At 42.2% G+C, this 23,815-nt stretch overlaps 1 protein-coding gene across 1 annotated transcript in view; it reads left to right on the top strand.

Annotated features, from left to right (window-relative positions):
• The window catches only part of phc3 (polyhomeotic homolog 3 (Drosophila)), a 127,966-nt gene that overhangs the window by 2,680 nt on the left and 101,471 nt on the right, over positions 1-23,815 (top strand). The window contains exon 2 of the mRNA XM_048542584.2: positions 20,774-20,959. Coding sequence (XP_048398541.1) covers positions 20,846-20,959 — 114 coding nt within the window. The 5' untranslated portion in view covers positions 20,774-20,845. The remainder of the gene's footprint in view (positions 1-20,773; positions 20,960-23,815) is intronic.

Below are 23,815 nucleotides of genomic sequence, written 5' to 3'. Positions count from 1 at the left end.
ACACACCACCCTACCAACCTCCGGATACAACGCATTATCCTCCGACACTTCCGCCATTTACAATCCGACCCCACCACCCAAGACATTTTTCCATCCCCACCCCTGTCTGCTTTCCGGAGAGACCACTCTCTCCGTGACTCCCTTGTTCGCTCCACACTGCCCTCCAACCCCACCACACCCGCCACCTTCCCCTGCAACCGCAGGAAATGCTACACTTGTCCCCACATCTCCTCCCTCACCCCCATCCCAGGCCCCAAGATGACATTCCACATTAAGCAGAGGTTCACCTGCACATCTGCCAATGTGGTATACTGCATCCACTGTACCCGGTGCGGCTTTCTCTACATTGGGGAAACCAAGCGGAGGCTTGGGGACCGCTTTGCAGAACACCTCCGCTCAGTTCGCAACAAACAACTGCACCTCCCAGTCGCAAACCATTTCCACTCCCCCTCCCATTCTCTTGATGACATGTCCATCATGGGCCTCCTGCACTGCCACAATGATGCCACCCGAAGGTTGCAGGAACAGCAACTCATATTCCGCCTGGGAACCCTGCAGCCATATGGTATCAATGTGGACTTCACCAGTTTCAAAATCTCCCCTTCCCCCACTGCATCCCTCAACCAGCCCAGTTCATCCCCTCCCCCCACTGCACCACACAACCAGCCCAGCTCTTACCCCCCACCCACTGCATCCCAAAACCAGTCCAACCTGTCTCTGCCTCCCTAACCGGTTCTTCCTCTCACCCATCCCTTCCTCCCACCCCAAGCCGCACCCCCAGCTACCTACTAACCTCATCCCACCTCCTTGACCTGTCCGTCTTCCCTGGACTGACCTATCCCCTCCCTACCTCCCCACCTACACCCTCTCCACCTATCTTCTTTACTCTCCATCTTCGGTCCGCCTCCCCCTCTCTCCCTATTTATTCCAGTTCCCTCCCTCCATCCCCCTCTCTGATGAAGGGTCTCGGCCCGAAACGTCAGCTTTTGTGCTCCTGAGATGCTGCTTGGCCTGCTGTGTTCATCCAGCCTCACATTTTATTATCCTGTATGCCTCTGTTCCCTGCCCATTCATGTATCTGTTGAGATACATCTTAAATGGCGCTATCGAGCCCACCTCTACCACCTCCGCTGGCAACGCGTTCCAGGCACCCACGACCCTCTATGTAAAGAATTTTCCACGCACATCTCCCTTAAACTTTTTCCCTCCCACCTTGAAATCGTGACCCCTAGTAATTGAGTCCCCCACTCTGGGAAAAGATTCTTGCTATCCACAATGTCTATACCTCTCATGATCTTGTAGATCTCAATCAGGTCCCCCCTCAACCTTCGTCTTTCTACTGTAAATAATCCCAATCTACTCAACCTGTCTTCATAGCTAGCGCCCTTCATAATAGGCAACATCCTGGTAAACCTCCTCTGTACCCTCTCCAAAGCATCCACATCCTTAAGGTAATGTGGCGACTAGAACTGTACGCAGTATTTCAAATGTGGTTGAACCAAAGTCCTATGCAGCTGTAACGTGACCTGCCAACTCTTGTACTCAGTACCCCGTCCGATGAATGAAAGCATGCTGTATGCCTTCTTGACCACTCTGTCAACCTGCGTTGCCACCTTCAGGGTACAGTGGACCTGAACACCCAGATATCTCTGTGCATCACTTCTCCCCAGGGCTTTTCCATTTACCATATAGTTCACTCTTGAATTGGATCTTCCAAAATGCATCACCTCACATTTGCCTGGATTGAACTCCATCTGCCATTTCTCCACCCAACTCTCCAATCTATCTTTCTTCTGCTGCATTCTCCGACATTCCTCTTCACTATCTTCTACTCCACCAATCTTAGTGTCATGTGCAAACTTGCTAATCAGACCATCTATACCTTCCTCCAGAGCGTGTATGTACATCACAAACAACAGTGGTCCCAACACGGATCTATGTGGAACACCTCTGGTCACAGTTCTCCATTTTGAGAAACTCCCTTCCACTGCAACTCTCTGGGTCTCCTTTTGCCCAGCCAGTTCCCTATCCTTCTAGCTAGTACACCCTGGACCCTACGCGACTTCACTTTCTCCATTAGCCTACCATGGGGAACCTTATCAAACACCTTACTGTAGTCCATGTATATGACATCCACAGCCCTTCCCTCGTCTATCAATCTTGTCACTTCCTCAAAGAATTCTATCAAGTTGGTAAGACATGACCTTCCCTGCACAAAACCATGCTGCCTATCACTAATGAGCCCATTTTCTTCCAAATGTAAATAGATCCTATCCCTCAGTATCTTCTCCAGCAGCTTCTCCACCACTGAAGTCGGGCTCACCAGTCTATAATTACCTGGATTGTCCTTGCTACCCTTCTTAAACAAGGAGACAACATTAGCAATTCTCCAGTCCTCCGGGACCTCACCCGTGCTCAAGGATGCTACAAAGATATCTGTTAAGCCCCCAGCTATTTCCTCTCTCGTGTCCCTCAGCCACCTGGGATAGATCCCATCCGGACCTGGGGACTTGTCCACCCTAATGCCTTTTAGACTACCCTCCCTTACGCCGAATTGACCTCGAGTAATCAAACATCTATCCCATGCTGTTATTCTTCACCGGAGCAGGTGGGAATTGAACAAGTCTAAATGTAGGGACACCACCACGGCACTACCAGAGAGCTTGTCCCTTTTGTGCTCAATTGAAACTCCAATTAATGCCCACTACCTGCGTACAATTAAATACAATCAAAATAGTGAGATCACACTTTCATAATATCCCATTTATAACAATAACTACGCTTTGAAGTACATTTTTAGAGTTCACAGGAATGTGGGTGACGCTGGCTAGGCCAGCGTTTATTGCCCATCCCTAATTGCCCATTGGGTTGTTAAGAGTCAATCACATAGCTGTAGGTCTGGAGTCAAATGTAGGCCAGACCAGGTGAGGACAGTTTCCTTCCATAGTGTTTTCCTGACAATTGACAATGAGTTTGTGGAACTTCAGATTTTTCATTGAATTCAAATTCTGTCATTTTCCATGATAGAATTCAAACCATGTTTTCAGAATATTACCTACTGTGTTCAGGCGCTGGGGAAGCTGAAAGGTCTGAAGGTAGATAAGTCCCTGAACCAAATGTCCCGACCAGAGGTCTGAAGGAGGTAGCTGAGGAGATTGCAAAGGCATTGGTGGCGATCTTTCAGCACTGCGAGAGAGTACCAGATGTCTGGAAAATGGCTAATGTAATACCCTGGTTTAAGAAGGGAGGGAGACAAAAGACAGGAAACAATAGGTCGGTTTGCTGCACTTCGGTTGTTGGTAAAATTTTAGTCTATCATTAAAGATAAGATTGTGCCGTTCCTGGAAGCGCATGGTAAAATAGGCCTGAGTCAACATGGCTTCGTCAAGGGGAAGTCAGACCAGATAAATCTGCCAGAATTATTTAAGGAGGTAACAAGCAAGTTAGATAAAGGAGAGCCCATAGATGTGATCTATTTGGATTTCAAGAAGGCTTTTAACAAGGAGGCTGCCAAATAAGAAAAGTGCTCATGATGTTAGGGGCAAGGTAATCGCATGGATAGAGAATTGGATGAATGGCAGAAGGCAGAGTGTGGGAATAAAGGGGTCTGTTTTAGGATTGCAGCCAGTGAGTATTGGAGTTCTGCAGGAGTCAGTGTTGGAACTACAGCTATTCATGTTCTACATTAACATTCTGGACGAAGGAACCTGACATTGTTGCTAAGTTTCAGATGATACATAAATAGGACAGGTCATATTGAGGAATCGGGGAGGCTGCAGAATGACTTGGACAGGCTAGGAGTGCGCACAGAAGTGGCAGATAGAATATAATGTGGGAAAGTTGAGCTTATGCACTTTGGTAGGGTAGAATAGATATGGAGACTTTCCCCATTTATAAATGGGGAAAGGCTTTGGAAATCTGAAACGCAAAGTGACTTCGGAGTGAGTTCAGGAGTCTTATTAGGATAACATGCAGTTGGCAGTTAGTAAGACAAATGCAATTTTAGCATTCATTTTGAGAGGGCCAGAATACAAGAGCAGAGATGTACTGGTGAGTCTGTATAAGACTCTGGTCAGACCACATTTAGAATATTCTGAGCAGCTTTTGGCACTGTACCTAAGGAAGGATGCGCTGGCATTGACATGAGAAGTGCTTGAAGGCTCTGGGTCTGAACTTGATAGAGTTTAGAAGGATGAGGGAGCATGTGATTGAAATTTAGAGAATACTGAGAGGCCTAATTGTAGGGGATATGGAAAGGCTTTTTCGACTAGTAGGAGAGACTAGGACCTAAGAGCAGAGCATCAGAGTGAAGAGATGACACTTCGAAACTGAGGTGAGAAATTTCTTCAGCCAGAGGTTGGTGATTCTGTGGAACTCATTGCTGCAGAAAACTGTGAAGACAAAATCGTTGCGTGTACTTAAGAGAATAATTGATAGGTTCTTGATTGGTAAGAGCATAAAGCATTACAAAGAGAAAGCAAGATAATGGTGTTGAGAAACAAATCAGTATGATTGAATAGTGGAGCAGATCCAATAGGCCAAGTGGCCTAAATATGCTTCTGTATCTTATGGTCTTAAAGGGATGTTCTGAGGGTTGTAAAAGGGCCCTTTTCAATATGAACCCATTTATGTCCATTTCTGGTAGCTGAGACACATGCCGTTTGTTGACGTCTGGACTGGGTGCTTGGATTAAGGAGTTACGATGAAAAACTGTAATGGTAAAAAGTATCAAATGTAAAACACTACTTCAGATTAGACCATGGCAATGGGGTAATCATGAAATTAATTTAAAACCAATGTCATTATGGTAATGTTTTAACAAAGGCAAGTTAGATTTCACCAGTGTTCTAGTCAATGTTTATCCTTAGGTCGATACGGAATATACATCATTTATGTCGCTTTTGCACTATTGTTTGTGCTATATAATTGCAAATTATTAGTGGACACAAACCAAATGCCTATTGCATTGGTCATGGCCAGTTCACAAAGAAAAGAGGGTTACATACATAAGCTGCGAGAAAACTTCAGTGGCTTTGACAGAGCCACCCATTTTCTTGAGGCTCCAAATACAGTGTGACAATTGGAATGATAAAATTGTTTGAGAAATGTTGACATTTCTGTTACTATGATTTACAGTAGAAGGAAAATAACGTCTGATTCACACCGTTTTGAATGGAGTGCTGCACAGTTAATAGAGAACGTTTTTCTCTGCCACCTTTTTAGTGTGGGGACATGCAATACCAAAATTGTACATTAGGTCCCACAAATAACAGTGATGAATTATCAAATAACATTTTCTTAAAAACAAAAAATCACTAGTTGATGAATGGATTTTATTCTAGAAAATTGGAAATGTTGACACTAAAGCATGACCAGAAATCATGACAACAGAAGGTAGAGCTTCTAGAAGGCAAATGCTTATTGGAACAAAAATAAAGTTGCTGGAAAAGCTCAGCAGGTCTGGCAGCATCTGTGAAGGAAAAAGTAGAGTTAACGTTTCGGGTCTGGTAATCTGAATTCAAAATGTTAACTGTTTTTTCCTTCACAGGGCTTTTCCAGCATCTTTATTTTTGCTCCTGATTTACATCATCCAAAGTTTTTTCAGTTCTTATTTAATTGCTTATTGGATATGTTCAGTAATATGCAGATGTGCAAAGTGACGAAGAAATATTGCACCAAATCAAGTGGTCACAAGATAAACAAAAACTTGGAGCGCATATTCCAGGTCCATCCAAAAATTCGATTCTGTACCTGAGACTCAGTGTAACCACTTCAAAAATGATGGCTTTGATGGTGGATCAGTGAAATTTGGTAGAACCTGTGCTACCATTCTTTGTATTGCCAATTGTTCACTTAGTCCCTACAGCTTTTCTTTTGTTGTTAGTTGGCAGCTTGCCAGCTGGGTGCAATCCAAGGATCATTTTTGCTCCGGTTGACATTCTAGGTTGCGAGTGTTCTAAAGCACTATGCTAATTAGTTACTGGCAGCGTGTACAAATTTTCCTCAAGCTGAAAGTGAGTGGGAAAAGCTGTGTTTTACATCACCGATGTATTGGTGTATGTTGCATTTGAGGTTCTTGGTGAGCTAAGTTCCCAATCTTGGTGGGACTGATGTGGACTCGGTGAAAGCAAGTTGGAAAGAAGTACAAATAAAAGTAGCCATCTTTTTGTTTGGTTTCAGAGTTCAGTGGTTTGTACATGAAGGAGTGGTGCCTGCAAGTAATAAGATGTGGTGGGAGAGGGTGGAAAAACAACGTAATCTTAACTTTCAACAACTAGATAGCAAAATTCAGTATTGAGAAGATTAACAAAGCATGTTTTTTTTTCAACATTTAATCAAGCTGCTGTCAAACCTGTAGGAAATCAAGTGCAAATCTGTATGTGAGATTAAATTGGATATAATTACTATAAATCTGCAAGTATTAGATCAATGGGCATTTTGCTTAACCCTTGACTGTTGGGATATTTATTTTAAAATAATATTTTTGATGAGGGTCATTTGTAAACATGCATCAAATTTAAGCACCAAAACATAGGGACCTGAGACAGTAATAACATCTTAACGCAAAAACACAAGAACTGGGAGCAGGAGTACACCAGATGGCCCATTGAGTATATTCTGCCATTCGTGTTGAACTTGAGCTTTGATTCCACCTTCCTGATTGCTCCCTGTATCCCTTAATTTCCTGAGAGACCAGACATTTGTCTATCCTAGCCTTAAATGTATTCAGCAATGCAGCATCCACAACCTTCTGCAGTAAAGAATCCTGCAGATTCACAACTGTTCAAGTGAAATAATTTCTCCTCACCTCAGTCCTAAATGATTCACCCAATATCGTCAGACTGTCCCCATGTTTTAGATTGTGTGGTAGTGGAAACAAGCTCTCAGTGTGTATCCTGTCAAGTCCTTAGGAATCATATTTCAATTTGATTGCCGTTCGAGTAAGAGAAGTAGTAAGGAACATGGCCAGTGTGAACACAGCCTTTTTTGAATTTCAAAAGTATACTTTATTCATAAAAGTCTTTATTATACGTATATGGTCACTAGAATGGTTTGATTCTGTACAATCTTACCATATTGAGAAGAATTAAACATTGGAATTTGACTCTCCCGACTGTTACAAAAAACCCAAGGCATTTTTTACTTGTGCAAGACACTATTTACATATATTTGAGGCACCAGGAGGGCTCAATAACTGAGGTCAGTGTGAACACAACTTTTCTTTCTCTCTCACATTGTCACAAATGCAGTTTGGTTCTGTGCGGTAGCATGTCAAGAAAACAAACAAACATTAGAGTTTGACTCTATCCAAACAAGTCAAAGACATCTCTTACATATACAAGATTATATTTACATGCATGAGGCACTAGGAGGGTTCAGTAACTGAATGGACCCACATTTAATGTCAAAAGTAAAACCCCTGATGGTGGTCATTACCCATGACACCTTGGCTGCAGCTGCCTTAAGCTTTGGTGTGTTCCTTAGTACTGATGTTCTCCTGTCTCTGGTGTTGCAAAGGATGGGACTGGCCTCATTTTGCTGCAGAATACTCCAAGTATTTGGTCTGTTCCGTATCATCTGTACTACATGGAGAACTTTGCAAAGAAAAACACCTTTGACCTCAAGTCCAACAGAAATTGGTCAGCACGTAGCATCCTAGAGATCCTGCAGGAAACTGAGAGGGTGGATCCTGTCATGTGGTTCCCTAAGCAGACTGTCAAAGTCATTTGGCAGAATGCCTCATTACCAGAACTTTCCAACAAGCACCAAGACATTGCTTGGCTAGTGGTGAGAAGTGCGTTACCTGTGATGCCCTTCATGTACACCCAGTTGGTCTGCACCACCACACACTGCCCTCAAAGCAGCCATGGGCGAACTATAGACTGTCACACATCTCCTCTGGAATGTGATCAAGGACCACAACTTCCCACCCGCAGTGGTGGAGAACGCCCTTGACCATGTCTCCCGCATTTCCGGCAACACATTCCTCACACCCCGCCCCAAAAATGACCGCCCTAAGAGAATCCCCCTCGTCCTCACATACCACCCCACCAACCTCCGGATACAACGCATCATCCTCTGACATTTCCGCCATCTACAATCCAACCCCACCACCCAAGACATTTTTCCATCCCCAACCTTATCTGCCTTCCGGAGAGACCACTCTCTCCGTGACTCCCTTGCCCACTCCACACTCCCCTCCAACCCCACCACACCCGGCACCTTCCACTTAAGCTTTGGTGTGTTCCTCAGTACTACAAGAAGTGCTACACTTGCCCCTACACCTCCTCCCCCACCCACATCCCAGGCCCCAAGATGACTTTCCATATCAAGCAGATGTTCACCTGCACATCTGCCAATGTGGCATACTGTATCCACTGTACCTGTTATGGCTTCCTCTACACTGGGGAAACCAAGCGGAGGCTTGGGGACTACTTTGCAGAACACCTCCGCTCGGTTTGCAGTAAACAACTGCACCTCCCAGTCGCGAACCATTTTAACTCCCCCTCCCATTCCTGAGACAACATGCCCATCATGGGCCTCCTGCAGTGCCACAATGATGCCACCCGAAGTTTGCAGGAACAGCAACTCAGATTCCGCTTGGGAACCCTGCAGCCCAATAGTATCAATGTGGACTTCACAAGCTTCAAACTCTCCCCTTCCCCCACTGCATCCCAAAACCAGCCCAGCTCGTCCCCACCTCCCTAACCTGTTCTTCCTCTCACCTATCCCCTCCTCCCACCTCAAGCCGCACCGCCATTTCCTACCTACTAACCTCATTCCACCTCCTTGACCTGTCCGTCCTCCTTGGACTGACCTATCCCCTCCCCACCTCCCACCTGTACTCTCCTCTCCACCTATCTTCTCTATCCATCTTCGGTCCGCCTCCCCCTCTTTCCCTATTTATTTCAGAATCCTCTCCTCATCCCCCTCTCTGATGAAGGGTCTAGGCCCGAAACATCAGCGTTTGTGCTCCTGAGATGCTGCTTGGCCTGCTGTGTTTATCCATCTTCACGCTTTGCTATCCTCTGGAATGTGCCTTTGTAAAGATCACCGTGAACACAGCTGCAGCAGAGTGAGATGAAAACTGAGTGGGTTATTGACTACACTGTTGGAAATTTGGTGCAAAGGGGGATAGTCGCATTTTAACGTAAGGTTTACTGCAAAAAATAAACTTTACAATGTGAGACGTAAGTGGGAGAGGATAAAAGGTACCGACCGAGAGGCTTACCTACAGTGAAACCAACTGTGGAGTTATTTCACAAACTATAGTGAGTGCAGGTAAAGAAGCTTATTGGTAGGATCATTGAATGTTTTTCATCATAGAACTGTACAGCATAGAAACAGACCCTTAGGTCTAACTCATCCACGCTGCCTGGATATCCTAAATTAATCTAGTCCCATTTGCCAGCATTTGGCCCATATCCCTGTAAACCCTTCCTATTCAGGTACCCATCGAGCTGCCTTTTAAATGTTGTAATTGTATCAGCTTCCACCATTTCCTCTGGCAGTTCATTCCCTACAAGCACCACCCTCCGTTTGAAAACTTTGCCCCTTAGGTCTCTTATAAATCTTTTCCCTCTCACCTTAAAACTGTGCTGTCTAGTTTTGGACTCCCCCACCGTAGGGAAAAGTCTTTGCCTATTCACCCTATTCATGCCCCTCATGATCTTGTAAACCTCTGTAAGGTCGCCGAGTGCCATCAACACCCCAGGGAAAATAGCCTCAGCCTATCCAGCCTCTCCCTGTAGATCAAACCCTCCATCCCTGGCAACATCCTTGTGAACCTTTTCTGAGCCCTTTGAAGTATCACAAGGTCCTTTCTATAGCAGATGTTTTAAATAAAAGTAAGGTCTTAAATATTAGATTCATACTGGTGACTTCTTATTTTATTAATCTTTTCCCTTAAAAGATTCTATCTCATATCTTTGGTCTCTATTCAAGTAAAATTTTGAGGTCCAAGTGCTGATCTGTTAGCTCATCACTTGTTATATCTTTCTAATGGGAAGGTTACCAATTTATTAACTGCTGTCTGCTTCCTGTAAGTTAGCCACAATTCTATCCATGTTAATATGTCAACTCCTACCTACATCGTGAGCTTTACTTTCTATAACAACTTTTAATGTGACAACTTACCATATGTGAGATTATTCACTTCAGAAGCAAAAACAATAATGCAGATTACCACCTGAATGGGTGTAAATCGGGAGGGGGGAGTGTACACTGGGATTTGGGTATCCTTGTTCACCAGTCACTGAAGCTAAGTATGCAGGTCCAGCGGGCAGTAAAGAAGGCAAATGGTATGTTCGCCTTCATTGCGAGAGGTTTCAAATACAAGAGCAGGAATGTGTTGTTGCAGTTGTACAGGGCCTTGGTGAGACTGGACCAAAAATATTATTTACAGTTTTGGTCTCCTTTTCTGAGGAAGGCAGCTCTTGCTCTCTAGGGAGTGCAGCAAAGGTTTACCAGGCTGATTCTAGGGATGGCGTAGCTAAAGTATGAGGAGAGATTGACTAGATTGGGGTTGTTTTCGCTAGAATTCAAATGAATGAGGGGGGAATCTCATGGAGACTTATAAAATTCTAACAGGACTGGACAGAGTAGATGCAGGGAGGATGTTCCCAATGGTGAGTGTGTCCACAACCAGGGGTCACAGTATGAGAATTCACGGTCGATGATTTAGGATGGAGATGAGGAGGCATTTCTTCACTCAAAGAGTGGTGATCCTGTGGAATTCATTACCGCTGAAGGTAGTTGTTTAAGAGGCGACGAGATACAGCACTTGCGGTGAATGGAGATCCAAGGTTGTAGGGAGAAAGCAGGATTAGCTTATTGAGTTGGATGATCAGCCATGATCGTGAAGAATGGTGGAGCAGGCTTGAAGGGCCAAATGGCCTCCTCCTCCTCCTATCTTCTGTGTTTCTATGTTTCTGTTGCCTTCTACCAGTTCCCTTTTATGTAAAAAACATATTACTTTCTTGAAGAACTCCAATAAAAAGGTCAAAAACGATTTACTTTTCACACATTTTGTGAGTTGGGTTCCCTTTAAAACTGAGTTCTTTTAGTATTCCATATTTGGTGTTTCCTGTGTAGCATGAGACCTCATTGAACTTAAAGTTTTGGCAAAGATCTGTAACTCAGGTTGTGAGTGAGGTTGTTGACTTGCTTGCCGAGCTGGCCGTTATGGTGACTAGTGTAATTTCTAGTTTTGATCTGTATGGGTTTGTATATGGAACCCAATTCTAAATGTTTGTTGATTGCATTATGGGTGAGAACCATACCTTCAGATGATGTTACCTAGCATAGTGACGAAACGTCTGAATGGGAACAAGCCAGCTTGGCGAGCAAGTCACAACCTCGCCTCATTGAACTGTTACAGTTGTAAGTAGCCTTCTACAAAAAAAATGAAAGATTTATCAGGCAATGCACTACCCTATCGTAAAAGGCTTTGAAGAATAGTCTAGACCCGAAACGTCAGCTTTCCTGCTCTGGTGATGCTGCTTGGCTTGCTGTGTTCATCCAGCTGTACACCTTGTTACATCAGATTCTCCAGCTTCAACAGTTCCTACTCACCATATCATAAATGTCATGTTTTGGAAAATATGAAGTCTTTGTTCTTGGAAGAAATGAAATCTAACCTTCAAAAGGAGGTCGACAAAGGGATGTTCAATGGTCATTCTGATATCATGAGTGACTGCTCGTGGTCAATGGCTCAGAGGTTTTAGACAGGTGCTTAGGCACAGCATCGATTGCCAGTCCCTTAAATAAAGATGTTGAAAAGGATGAGGGAAGAGAGAACGGGAGGATCCAGGGGAATGAGCCACCCAACTTATTGGGAAAGGACCAGGAGTCCCTCTATTTCATCCAAGCGAGGAACAAAGACTAGCAACTACCAAAAACTGCCATCAAAACCTGTTTAACATCAACCCAAACACTCCAAAACTGTCATTCCTACTCCTAAATCCTACAGAATGGTATGGGACTAGTGAAGTGTGCTCATTGGACACAGTTGTCTTGTTTCTTTGTTTAATCAACACATGTATTATATCTTAATTTCTGCTTCTAAAACTCAATAAACTATCAGAAAGTTGCCACGACTTGTCAACTGCCTATATGAGGTAACTGTAATGACGAATCCTCAAGATTAATACAAAAATCATGTTTACTCTGCCTGTTTACTTTGAGATTTTCAGTGTCCTGCCTTAGCATCTTCTCTTTTGATAGATGTTAAATTAACTGGCCTGTAGTTTCCTGTTTTAGTATCCATTTTTGTATGAAGTGCCTCTGCTTGTCAGTGGAATGTATTTTGTTTTACATTTTGAATTAGTTCCTAAAATGTTTTCCACTGCTTGTTTGTTATTGTCACTTTCAGTTGATTTACCCAATCAACCTTAGCTAGTTCTCTGCTCATGACAATGAAATTGGCGTAATTCAAGTTTAAAATAACTGCCTGTGATTGAAGTATGCCACTTTTACTCTAATATTACTCATTAATCCTGTTTCACTACACATTACTGGAACTGAGACAGCTTCATCCCTCGACATGTCTACTTGTAGTGTTTCAAGAAACTATCACAACAACATTCAACAAATTCATCTTCTAGATCACTATTGGTAATTTGATTGCTCCAGTCCATATGAAAATTAACGTGTTCCACGGTTATCACCTTGGCTTTGTTACAAGTTCCAGCAATTTCTTCCTTCAATGTTCAATCCAACTGTGTAACCACTTTTTGGAGGGTGAAAATTACATGAACCAGTGTCTTCAGACTCTTACTGTTTCTAATTTCATCCATTCTTAATGATTTTCTGAGATCAGATCTTTTCTAAATGATGTTTTTTGCTCTCAGTGTTAGTCCACTGTTGCCATTGTGTCTATCTTTCTTAAATATTGTGTGCTCTGTAATATTTATTCTCCACCCTTGATTATCATGGTTGCACCATGTCTCGGTAATGATGACTAGATCTAAATCATATACCTCTATTTGTGCTACCAGCTCGTCCAGCTTATTACAGATGATTCATGTAGGATAAAGAACCTTTAATTTCATTTTTATTATTTCTGTTCCCTGCAATGACCTTATTCACTCGCATGCAATTTTTGTTAAAATCTCTGTCCTTCTCTTTTTGCATTTCCACATTGCTATAGTGTACCAATACCTTGACCATTCTCTTTGGATTCCTGAATCTCCCTTCATTCAAACGCTTACCCCACTCTGCTGACAACTCTAATTGTACTGTTGGTCACTGGTCCTGGCCTAATTTAAATGTGATCGATCCCAACAGAATAGGTCTTTCCTGAGAACTGATGCCAGATTGCCAGAGTCAAAATCCCTTTTCCTATAACACACTTTCAGATATACAGTTAATTCTCTAACGTGCTTGCTCCATACCGATTGACACATGGCTTAGACTATAATCTAGAGATGATTATCTTTGTTCTTTTGCATTTTACTTAGGATCCTCGATCTTCAAATTTTTTGAGCAGACCATCATTTCTGGTCTTATCTATGTCACTGGTTTCCACGTGGTGAGATGCCTTAGCTCTGGCATCAGGCAGTCAACACTAACTTCTGGTTACAGTTGCAGAGAAGAGTATCTATCCCCCGACTACACCATCTCCTATTCTTACCACATTTCTGTTTTGTTTTCTCCAAAGACAAGGGGACTGACGCTTCTTTAAGCTCCAGAGCTTCACTTCAGAAAACTTAGCAATACTCATTGCAAAAAGGGAAACATGTCAGTTCACCTTAAATGGATAATCGTCTGGAATGACTCCAGTTTCCTGAATAAAAGGAACCAGCATGTCTATAGCAGTGGGTCTGTCAATCACTGCTCTAACAATGTAGTACTTTTTCAGCTGACCACTGCCGGTATCTTTAAAATATTTTCCATCTCTAACAGTATATTGTATTGGGCGATGTTTGATTGCTACAGCTTGGGCCTATCTCGTAACAATGATAGAGGATACACCGCTGTAGATTATGTACAACAGAGGCATTTTTTATCAGAAGTTTAATGCATTACAACTACATTTGGTCAGGTATAATTAAGAATACAGAAGAAAATTGGTTCAGACATGTCTACATCTTTGGAAAGCTAGATCACATCTCCTTATCTCCAACCACTGATTGTGTGAAATCAGTAGAGTAGATGGAACATTCGCGACATGAACATTAAACCCTTCAGCTTTTGTATCAAGAACAATTAACTGTTTAAAAAAACTCTGCTGTTCCCTAAATCTTTTGCCTATTACTTTTTAAAATAATATCAATCATGTTCATTCCACAAATTAAGGAACTTGTTGATTTGTTAATTTGTTACTTATAATAAATTAAAGAAAATCCCACAATAACCAGAAAATCTGTTTTATTGCGTTGGTTGCATTTATGTACACTTAGGAACTGAGAAGAATGCTGCAGCCCTTCTTCAAAACAGTTTAGTAGGACCTTTTCCTGTCACATAAGATGACATAATCCATTCAAAAGACAGTACCTCCAACAAGCGAGCACTCCCTCAGTATTGGAGCACTTATTTAGATTTTGTACTCCAATCCCTGTGGTGATCTCAAGCTCTCCATCTTCAAGAGATGTGGCAGCTGCCAGGTGGGTCATAGCTGACAGGATTCAAATGTGGGAAAACATAAGACAAGATGGAAGGAAGCCTGACTTATTTATTTCTCCCCTTTTTGACCCAAGACCTCCCCTGTCACCAGCCCAGTGACCGAGATTTGAGACCACATTGTACTGGTAATAATCAATCATTACTTGGCTCATTTTGGATAGTGGACCCGGTGCCCATAATTACCTCATCATTCTGAACCCTCAAAACCATGTGGCCGTTAGCCAGAATACTTTGCATGCAAAGGATAGTTTGAAAACTGAGAAGTACATTGAAAGCAGAAGATAGATTTTTGCATTTTTTTTAGTCAAAACTTTTTATTTTGTTTGACTTGTCCCATTTAAGCTTCCAAGATGTTGCTGAGCTATTTGATTTTGAATTTGTTTCGCAAAATTATGGAACAGTGCTAGTTGCTCTCTTTTTCTCTTCCCCACCTCTCAAGTTGTTGCTGACTTCAATCCAACCTCCAGGCACAGAGAAATTTTGAGTAATTTGATTAATCTTCCTGAAATAGGCACACCACTATTTTCCAAAGTAGCATCAACCTGTCACTTAAGTCAGATTCCTGCCATTAGTTATCCTTTCTGTCCTTTCCTTTCCGGGTGTTAATCCTATTGCAGAGAAATAATTTGCATTGTCTTTCTCAAACTTGCCCATCCCTGCATTGAACCTGTGCATTCCTGGCTGTATCAAAGATTGCCAAATTGTGTGGCAGACATTATCAGTTATAGTTCTAGTGAGAAAGAGTTAGAGTTAGACAGCACAGAAACAGCCCCTTCAGCTCAATTCATTCATATGGACCAGGTTTCCTAAACTGAAGTAATCCTATTTGCCTGCATTTGGCTTGTATCCTCTGGACATTTCTTATCCATGTAGCTGCCCAAATACCTTGTAAATGTTGTAATTGTACCTGCCGCTACAAGTTCCTCTTTCAGCTAGTTCCAAGTGTGTACCACCCTCTGCGAAAAATTTACATCTCTGATCTATTTCAAATCTTTCCCCTCTCACCTTAAATCTATGCTGTCTAATTTTGGACTCCCTGCCTTGGAGAAAAGACCTGGGCTATGCACTTTATCTGCACCACTCATGATTTTATAAAACCTCTATAAGTTCACCCCTCAGCTTCCTTTGTTCCAGGGAAAGAAGTCTCAACCTACCCAGCCTCTCCTTATAACTCGAAACTTGCAGTTTTGGTGACATTCTTGTACATGTTCTTTTGCACCCTCTCCAGTTTAATAACATCCTTCCTACAGCAGGGCAACCACATTGTACGTGGTACTCCAAATATAGCGTTACCAATGTCTTGTACAGCTGTCCCAACTCCTGTACTTGGTACTCTGACCAATGAAGAAAAGTGTGCCAAGCGCCTTCTTCACTGCCCTGTCCACCTGTGATGTCATTTTCAATGAACTATGTACCCGAGCTGTCTGTCTGTTTGACAACATTCTGTTTGGCCCTCCCATTAACTGAGTAAGACATGCCCTGGTTCGTCTTATCAAAATGCAACATCTTGCATTTATTGGTGTTGAACTCCATCTGCCATTCTTCAGCCCACTGGCCCAGTTGATCAAGGTCCTGTTGTACTCTTAGATAACATTGTTCACTATACCACCAATTTTGGTGTCATCTACAAATTTACTAGCCATTCCTTCTATATTCTCATTGAGATCATTTATATAAATTATGAACAACTGCGGACCCAGCAGCAATGCTGCAGCATACTGCTGGTCACAGGCCTCTAGTTTGAACAACAGCTCTCCAACGCTGGCCTCTATCTCCTATCATGAAGCCGGGTTTGTATCCAGCTAGTTAGCTGTCCCTGGATCCCCTTTAATCTAACCTTACCAGTTTACCATGTGAAACCTTGTTGAAGACCATGTAAACAACATCGACCATGTAAACAACATCTACCACTCTGTCTTCATCAGTCTTCTTGGTTACCTGTTCAAAAAGCTGAATCAAGTTGGTGAGACACAATTTCCCATGCACTAAGCTGTGCTGACTAAAGCAAATCAGTCCTTACCTTTCCAAATGCATGTACATCCTGTTTCTCAGAATCTGAACAATATACCCACCGCTGACGTTAGGCTCACCAGCCACTAGTTCCCTGCCTTTTCCTTGCAGCCATTTTTTAAATCATGGCACAACATTAGTCAACGTCCAGTTTTCCAGCACCTTACCTGTGGCTGCCAATGAAACAAATATCTCTCCCTGGGCCCTACAGTTTCTTCCCTAGCTCTCCAAAATGTTCTGGGAGACACTTGATTAGGCCTTGGGAAATTATCTCCCTTTATAGGTTTTAAGACCGCCACCATTTCCTTTTCTGTAATGTGGACTCTTTTGTAGACATCACTGTTTATTTCCCTGCATTTCCTATCTTACATGTTTTTCGCCACGTTAAACACTGATGAGAAATATTTGTTTAGGATCTCACCCATCTCCTGTGGCTCCATGCATATGCAACTTTGTTGTTCTTTAAGGAATCCTATTCTCTCTCTCGTTACTCTTTTGCCCTTAATACACTTGTAGAATCTCTTTGGATTCTCCTTTACGTTACCTGCTAAAGCTTTTTGCCTTCCTGATTTCTCTCTTAAATGTACTCTTACCTCCCTATACTCCTCCTTCACTTGATCCCAGACGTCACTTTTTACCTATGAACAGCCTCCCCCAATCAACTTTTGAAAGTTCTTTTCTGATACCATCAAAATTGGCATCGCCCAGTTCAGAATGTTGTAGCACATCTGCCAGCCTAGTGAGGGATGAATGATACTTTCAGTGCAGGCATTCTGTGAGGGAATTATAGCTGCATGTTTTTCTCCACCTGCCATTTGATAGTATGTTCTAAGGATGTGACAAAAAATATAATATTGTGATTGTTGTTGTTTCTTTTCGTTTCCTGGGTAGGCAGAAATTAGAACAGTTACAATATACTAATGTAATTCAGAAAGGGTAGTTTAACCGGACGCAAAAGCTATCACGTCTGAGTAACTTTGCTTCATGGGCAATGTGGCTTTATTTTTTCAATGAGTAAATAAATAGACTTAAGGGATTTTGTTCCATGAAATTGGAATTGCTATCTGCATACAGGCTACAGCTGAGATCAGGAAAGCACTAAAACGCTGGCCAGCTTTAGAACAGGATTAAAGCAACATACAGATGTGGTGTTTTCTCATGCCTGGAAGCCCACCAGCTGTGTCCAGAGAGAGATCAGACTTCAAAATGTAATTTAATGACTAGTGCACTCATTTGGATTGCTGGCTTTTGCCATTATCGCCATGACTCTGTATGAGATCTGTCTCAGTCTTCAATTCCTGAATTCCATCATTTTGAACAGAGGCTGTACCTTCAGCTGCCTGGGTCTTAAATTTGGAATTTCTTTCCCAAATCTTTCCATCTTGCTCTCCCCTCCTTAAAACCAAATGCTTTGACAAAGCTTTTGGTCACCCATGGTAATAGTGATGGTGGTATAAGTGGTAACCCCACTGGGCTAAATGATTTTGAAGGCATAAGCTGAATATGTATGATGGCAACTCGTGTTAAAAGCTAGTCATTATGAAACTAATATTGTTTGCCATAAGAGCCCATCCAGTTTACTGCAGTCTTTTAAGGAAGAAAATCTGCTGTCCTTCCCTGGTCACGCCTACGTGTGACTCTCATTCACAGTATTGTGTTGACTTTTAACTTTTTACTGAAATGACCCTGGTAAGTCAGTTAGTTGAAGGACAGTTAAGAGTGGATAAGAAATGCTGTCCTTACACATTCCAAGAGAGAACACATAAAAATTAACTTTTTTGATGATGCATGAAATTTGTTTGATAGTGCAACTGTGAAACCCCTTGTGATAGTTCAGCTGTGTCAAATGTGCAATATGCCAGTTGCTGCCTTGAAATCAATGCAAAATGTGTAATTATCCACACCCACATCCCCACATCCACCATCAAAATAATCCAAGCCAACAACTGGGAAAATTTGAGTACACAGAATGTATAAATTTCAACTCAGCCATAAATCTTCAATCATTTCACCAGCCTGAATCCCAAAGAATGAAGTGGAAAGACTGGAGGAGTTGGGCGTGGTCTCCCTAGAACAGAGAAGACTGAATGGAAGTTAAATAGAAGGGTACAAAGTCTTTTGAAGAGTTTCGCTCAAGTACATTTAGAAAAAAACTGGAAAGGTTCAGTGAACAGAATAGAGATCTAAGTAATTGGAAAAACCGTGAAAGGCTAAATGAAAATTTTGAAAAAATGCAGCGAGCATTGTATTTTAAAATAGACTGCCTTTTTTTCGACTCGTTCACAGGATGTGGGCATCACCATTTAGATCAACAATTAATGCCTTTCCCTAATTGAGAAGTGTGGGATGAGCAACCTTTGAAGCACTGCAACTTGCTGGTGTGGGTACACCCACAGTGCTTTTAGAGAGTATTTCAACCTCATGACAGTGAAGAAATGGCATGTGGTTCCAAATAAGAACATGGAGTGGCTTGGGGGAGAACTTGCAGGGTGATGTTCCATGTATCTGCTGCACTTGTTCTTCTAGGTACAGCTTCTGATCAATACTAACCAGATTCTTTCTTGTGGGAAGATGCCTGGCATTTGCATGGCACAAATGTTACTTATCATTCACCAGTCCTGATAATTCTGTGTACACACATGGACTGCCTCAACATCTGTGGAGCAGTGACTGGTCTTGGGGCCATATGATAGTTGATACTAGATGAAGCAGTTGAAAATGCTTGGGCCTAGGACACTGTCCCAAGGAACTGAGCCTGAAAGAGTGGTAGAAGGAACTCTGTAAATATTTTCAAAGCAAATTAGATAACTACTCAAAGGTATAAATGGGAAAGAGTGGGGGAATGGACCAGTTGAGTAGCACTGCCAAAGTGCTGGCACTGTTTTGATAGGCCTCCTTTTTACGTTGCTCTCATTCTGTGATTCCACATACTTTTCCGATACTTCTACAGATAAATATTTTGCTTGCTGAGATCAGAATCGAGGATATGGAGGATGGTACCTGCAGATTTTTCCAATGTGTTGATTTCCAGATTTATTTTAATGTTTATTTTCGCTGTGATGGAGAAGTAATTGATGAATTGTTAAACTTGTTTACCAAGTGTACTGTTCAGGTAGTTTGTATTCACCACAGCTATCCTTTCATACAAATGACATGAATCCTGCAACTTATTGGCAATGGTAAAGAGGTACTGTGTGTCAGCTTGTAAATATGTTCTGGCGTGCAGCTTCTCACAGTGTGATTATGAACTCCAGTAAATCATCACTGTTTTTCTTGCTGCACTTAATTATCACTGCCTGGGTCCATTCCAGTATCCAAGGAATAGTTCCAAGTTCTAAGCTGTTCCTGACTTTGCTCCAAACTTGCAATACTTTAGCTGGTCTGCTGAAATAAACTAGGTTGACAGAACAAAACAGCTAGGTATGGGAGTAGGTTGCTCAAACCTGCTCTGTCATACAGTAGGATCATGGTTGCTCGACTCATTTTCTGTCAGACCTCCTTATCCCCTGATTCTTTTAGAATCCGAAGGTCCATTAATCTCAGTCTTAGATATACTCAGTACAGCATCCACAGCCCTCTGAGGGGAAATTCAAAAGTTTCACAGCCCTCTGATCATGAAAGCTTCTTCTCATCTCAGTCCCTAAATGGATGACTCTGAATTCTGGACCTCTAATCTAGGGCAGAACAATCTCTCGGCATCTCTTCTCCAGCATATGCCAAGCCAATTTCAAATTTCAAAGACAATGACCCATTCTGTGCTGTAATACTGGTTCAGCGTGTAGAAACACATTTGGTAAAGGAAATACACAGAGCAATGAACTTTGTCAGTGTGGGTGAAGAATGTCTGGTTGTAAGATCATAAGGTCATATATATATTATAAGTATGTCAATGCATGATAGAAATCAGAAACCCAGTTTACAGCATCCGATTTTTGTTACGCTAGAAGGCACAGGTGGCAGTTGTGAATTGTCTGAAAAAGGTAGTGTTTTTAATCACACGTTGTTCTTTTGAGAGTGATTTCAGTGGAAAAGGCTGCTGGTTATTATCATTTAGATGTAGCTGGCTGCACATGATACCCATTGTCAGTGAAAGTGGTGAGGCATGTATGTAAATTGTACCCATTTTGCTATCTTTCAGCTTTGAAGCTTTGCACCTCTGAAAATTCTAACTAATGTGCTGACTTTGGAGCTGTGCAGTGTGTGACCAGCCATGGAAAATGACCAAAGCACAACATCAACCTCTACGACAGCAGTCAGCACGTCGCCCAGGACACAGGCACCGCAAATCTCAGTCTACAGCAGCTCTGACAGACAAGCTGTTCAAGTATGTAGCTGTGATATTGTTTGGCTTCTATGATTCTATTGCAAAGGTGCTGAGTTGTGCACATCTGAGGTGGAGGTCAGAGGAGAGCCAAAGCTTTATATAGAATTTGTATTGCATATGTGGAATTATAGTGTCCAAGTCCACAGGAACCACCGCCTTCCCTCAACAAAAACCTTCTACTGTGTAGTGAACTGGTAACATCTGTTTTTGCCTTGGTTAGATCCTTCCAGTGATACCCTTCCAAGTTTAATTAACTGCATAAACATGGACAAAGAGAGAAAGAACTTGCATTTTTGTAGATAACACAGTATGGAGCAGGAAAGTTGACATTTCTTCAGAATCTGAAAAACAGTCTCGACCTGAAACGTCAGCTTTCCTGCTCCCCTGATGCTGCCTGGCCTACTGTATTCTTCCAGCTCCGTACTGAATTATCTCTGATTCCAGCATCTGCAATTCTTGCTGTCTTTACATTTCTGTAGTGTATTTCATGATCTCAAAACGTCTCCCTGGAGTGGAGCTTGATCCAGAGGGTGTACCACCAACATAACCATTGTTGACAATGTTTACAGTTTGGGATACAGTTTGAAACAACTGTAACAAGGGCAGACTCTTCATTTGTTTAATGCCAGTAGTTTCAGAGAGTGGAGGGATGGTGAAACAGGCTCGCTTGGTGTCACTTGCTTTGTAAACATTTCAAGTTGCTAGTTCCCATCTTCCCCTGGGGCTTGATATTTGAGACCAAACACTGTATTAGCAAATTTATTTCCCCGTCCACTAAATGTTATTGTAAACCAATCTGTACCAGAGAAAGAGAGAGTGTGTATGTGTGTGTATGATTTTTTAAAAAACCTTTTTTAATATTTACAGTCTTTACAGGATTATAGAGCAAGTTTTAGATCCAGAAATAACAAAGATTCCAAATTTTCCACATTCATCAGCCCTTTTCAAATTAGGTTGGGGATGGGGGTAGGGAGAATTCTTTGTTAATGCTGTGGTTAGCAATATTGTGATTTTAACAAAACATTACTTTGAGAGAGAAAATATATCATCTTGAGACTCTTGTTTGTTCTTCGGCTGGGTCAGAGCTGTTTTCAGTTATATTTCCATGGATACAATTGGTTTATATTCAAGTGTACATTCAAATTTCTGAAAATTTAGAGCCTTTCTCTATTTTGAAGGAAACATGTTATTGAGTTCACCAGGTTATTGAGAGATTTGTTTTATTCTCAGTAACCAGAGTTAAGACAGGTGACCTAATGAAAAGACAGAATAGGTTCAAGTGGTTGAGTGGTCTCCACCTAATTCTAGTCTTCTCTTTTAATCCTTAAAAGCACATGAAGTGCATTTCTTTTTTCTAATTTAGAAAGGGGTGGAAGGCCAACAGTAATGGGTAGAACAAGTCATTTTAGATCTGAGTTTCAATAATTGCATAATTGCTGCAGAGCTGGGCTGAGAGGTGGCAAATGGAGTTTAATGCAGGCAAGTGTGAAGTGATGCACTTTGGTAGGAGTAACCGGAAGGCAAAGTACAGGGCTAATGGTAAGATTCTTGGTAGTGTAGATGAGCAGAGAGATCTCGGTGTCCATGTACACAGATCCTTGAAAGTTGCCAGGGCCAGATTGACAGGGCTGTTAAGAAGGCATACAGTGTTTTAGCTTTTATTAATAGAGGGATCGAGTTCCGGAACCAAGAGGTTATGGTGAAGCTGTACAAAACTCTGGTGCGACTGCACTCGGAGTATTGTGTACAGTTCTGGTCACCGCATTATAAGAAGGATGTGGAAGCTTTGGAAAGGGTGCAGAGAAGATTTACTAGGATGTTGCCTGGTAGGGAGGGAAGGTCTTACGAGGAAAGGCTGAGGGACTTGAGGCTGTTTTCATTAGTGAGAAGAAGGTTGAGAGGTGACTTAATTGAAACATATAAAATAATCAGAGGGTTAGATAGGGTGGATAGGGAGAGCCTTTTTCCTGGGATGGTGACGGCGAGCACGAGGGGGCATAGCTTTAAATTGAGGGGTGAAAGATATAGGACAGATGTCAGAGGTAGTTTCTTTACTCAGAGAGTAGTAAGGGAATGGAACGCTTTGACTGTAGCGGTAGTAGATTCGCCAACTTTGGGTACATTTAAAGCATCATTGGATAAGCATATGGACGTACATGAAATAGTGTAGGTTAGATGGGCTTGAGATCGGTATGACAGGTCGGCACAACATCGAGAGCCGCAGGGCCTGTACTGTGCTGTAATGTTCTATGTTAAATATCATTTCCTGTAAGGCTGCAAATGATTATGCATGACTGACTAACTCGATCTTTGATTTGGAAAAGCTCCAAGATTGAAGGAGTAGGATGAGATATATCATTGTCAATCTTTGAAGGTGGTATATTGAAAGTGGTGAGTGAAGCAAATGGAATCTCGGGCTTCATAAATAGAAGTGCTGAGTATAAAGCAGGAAAATTATTCTGAACCTTATCAAAGCTCTGGCGAGGCTCCAACTAGAGTATTATGCCCAGGACTGGTCACCACCTGGAAAATTGTGAAAGCCCTTGAGATGATGAAGAGGGGATTCACCAAAATTGTTTCTAGGCTGGAGAGATATTTGATTCAGGGTGAGGTAGGAAAGGCCCAGGCTGTTCTCTTGGAGTAAAGGAGACTGAAGAGAGTTTAGCTAGATGGGTACAGGATTATTACAAGGCTTAGATATGGTAGACAAGAGAAAAACTCTTGTCGTTGTAGAAGATACAAATGTAAGATTTTGGACAAAAGATGTAGGTGGTACATGGTGAACAACCTTTGTACAAGTGGCAATGACTCAGATCTCATGAAGGTGGTGGAAGTGGAGAGGATGAATGATTTGAA

The sequence above is a fragment of the Stegostoma tigrinum genome, chromosome 14 (genome assembly GCF_030684315.1).
Source record: "Stegostoma tigrinum isolate sSteTig4 chromosome 14, sSteTig4.hap1, whole genome shotgun sequence".
NCBI lineage: Eukaryota > Metazoa > Chordata > Chondrichthyes > Orectolobiformes > Stegostomatidae > Stegostoma > Stegostoma tigrinum.
This window is presented reverse-complemented; position numbering and strand designations above follow the sequence as displayed.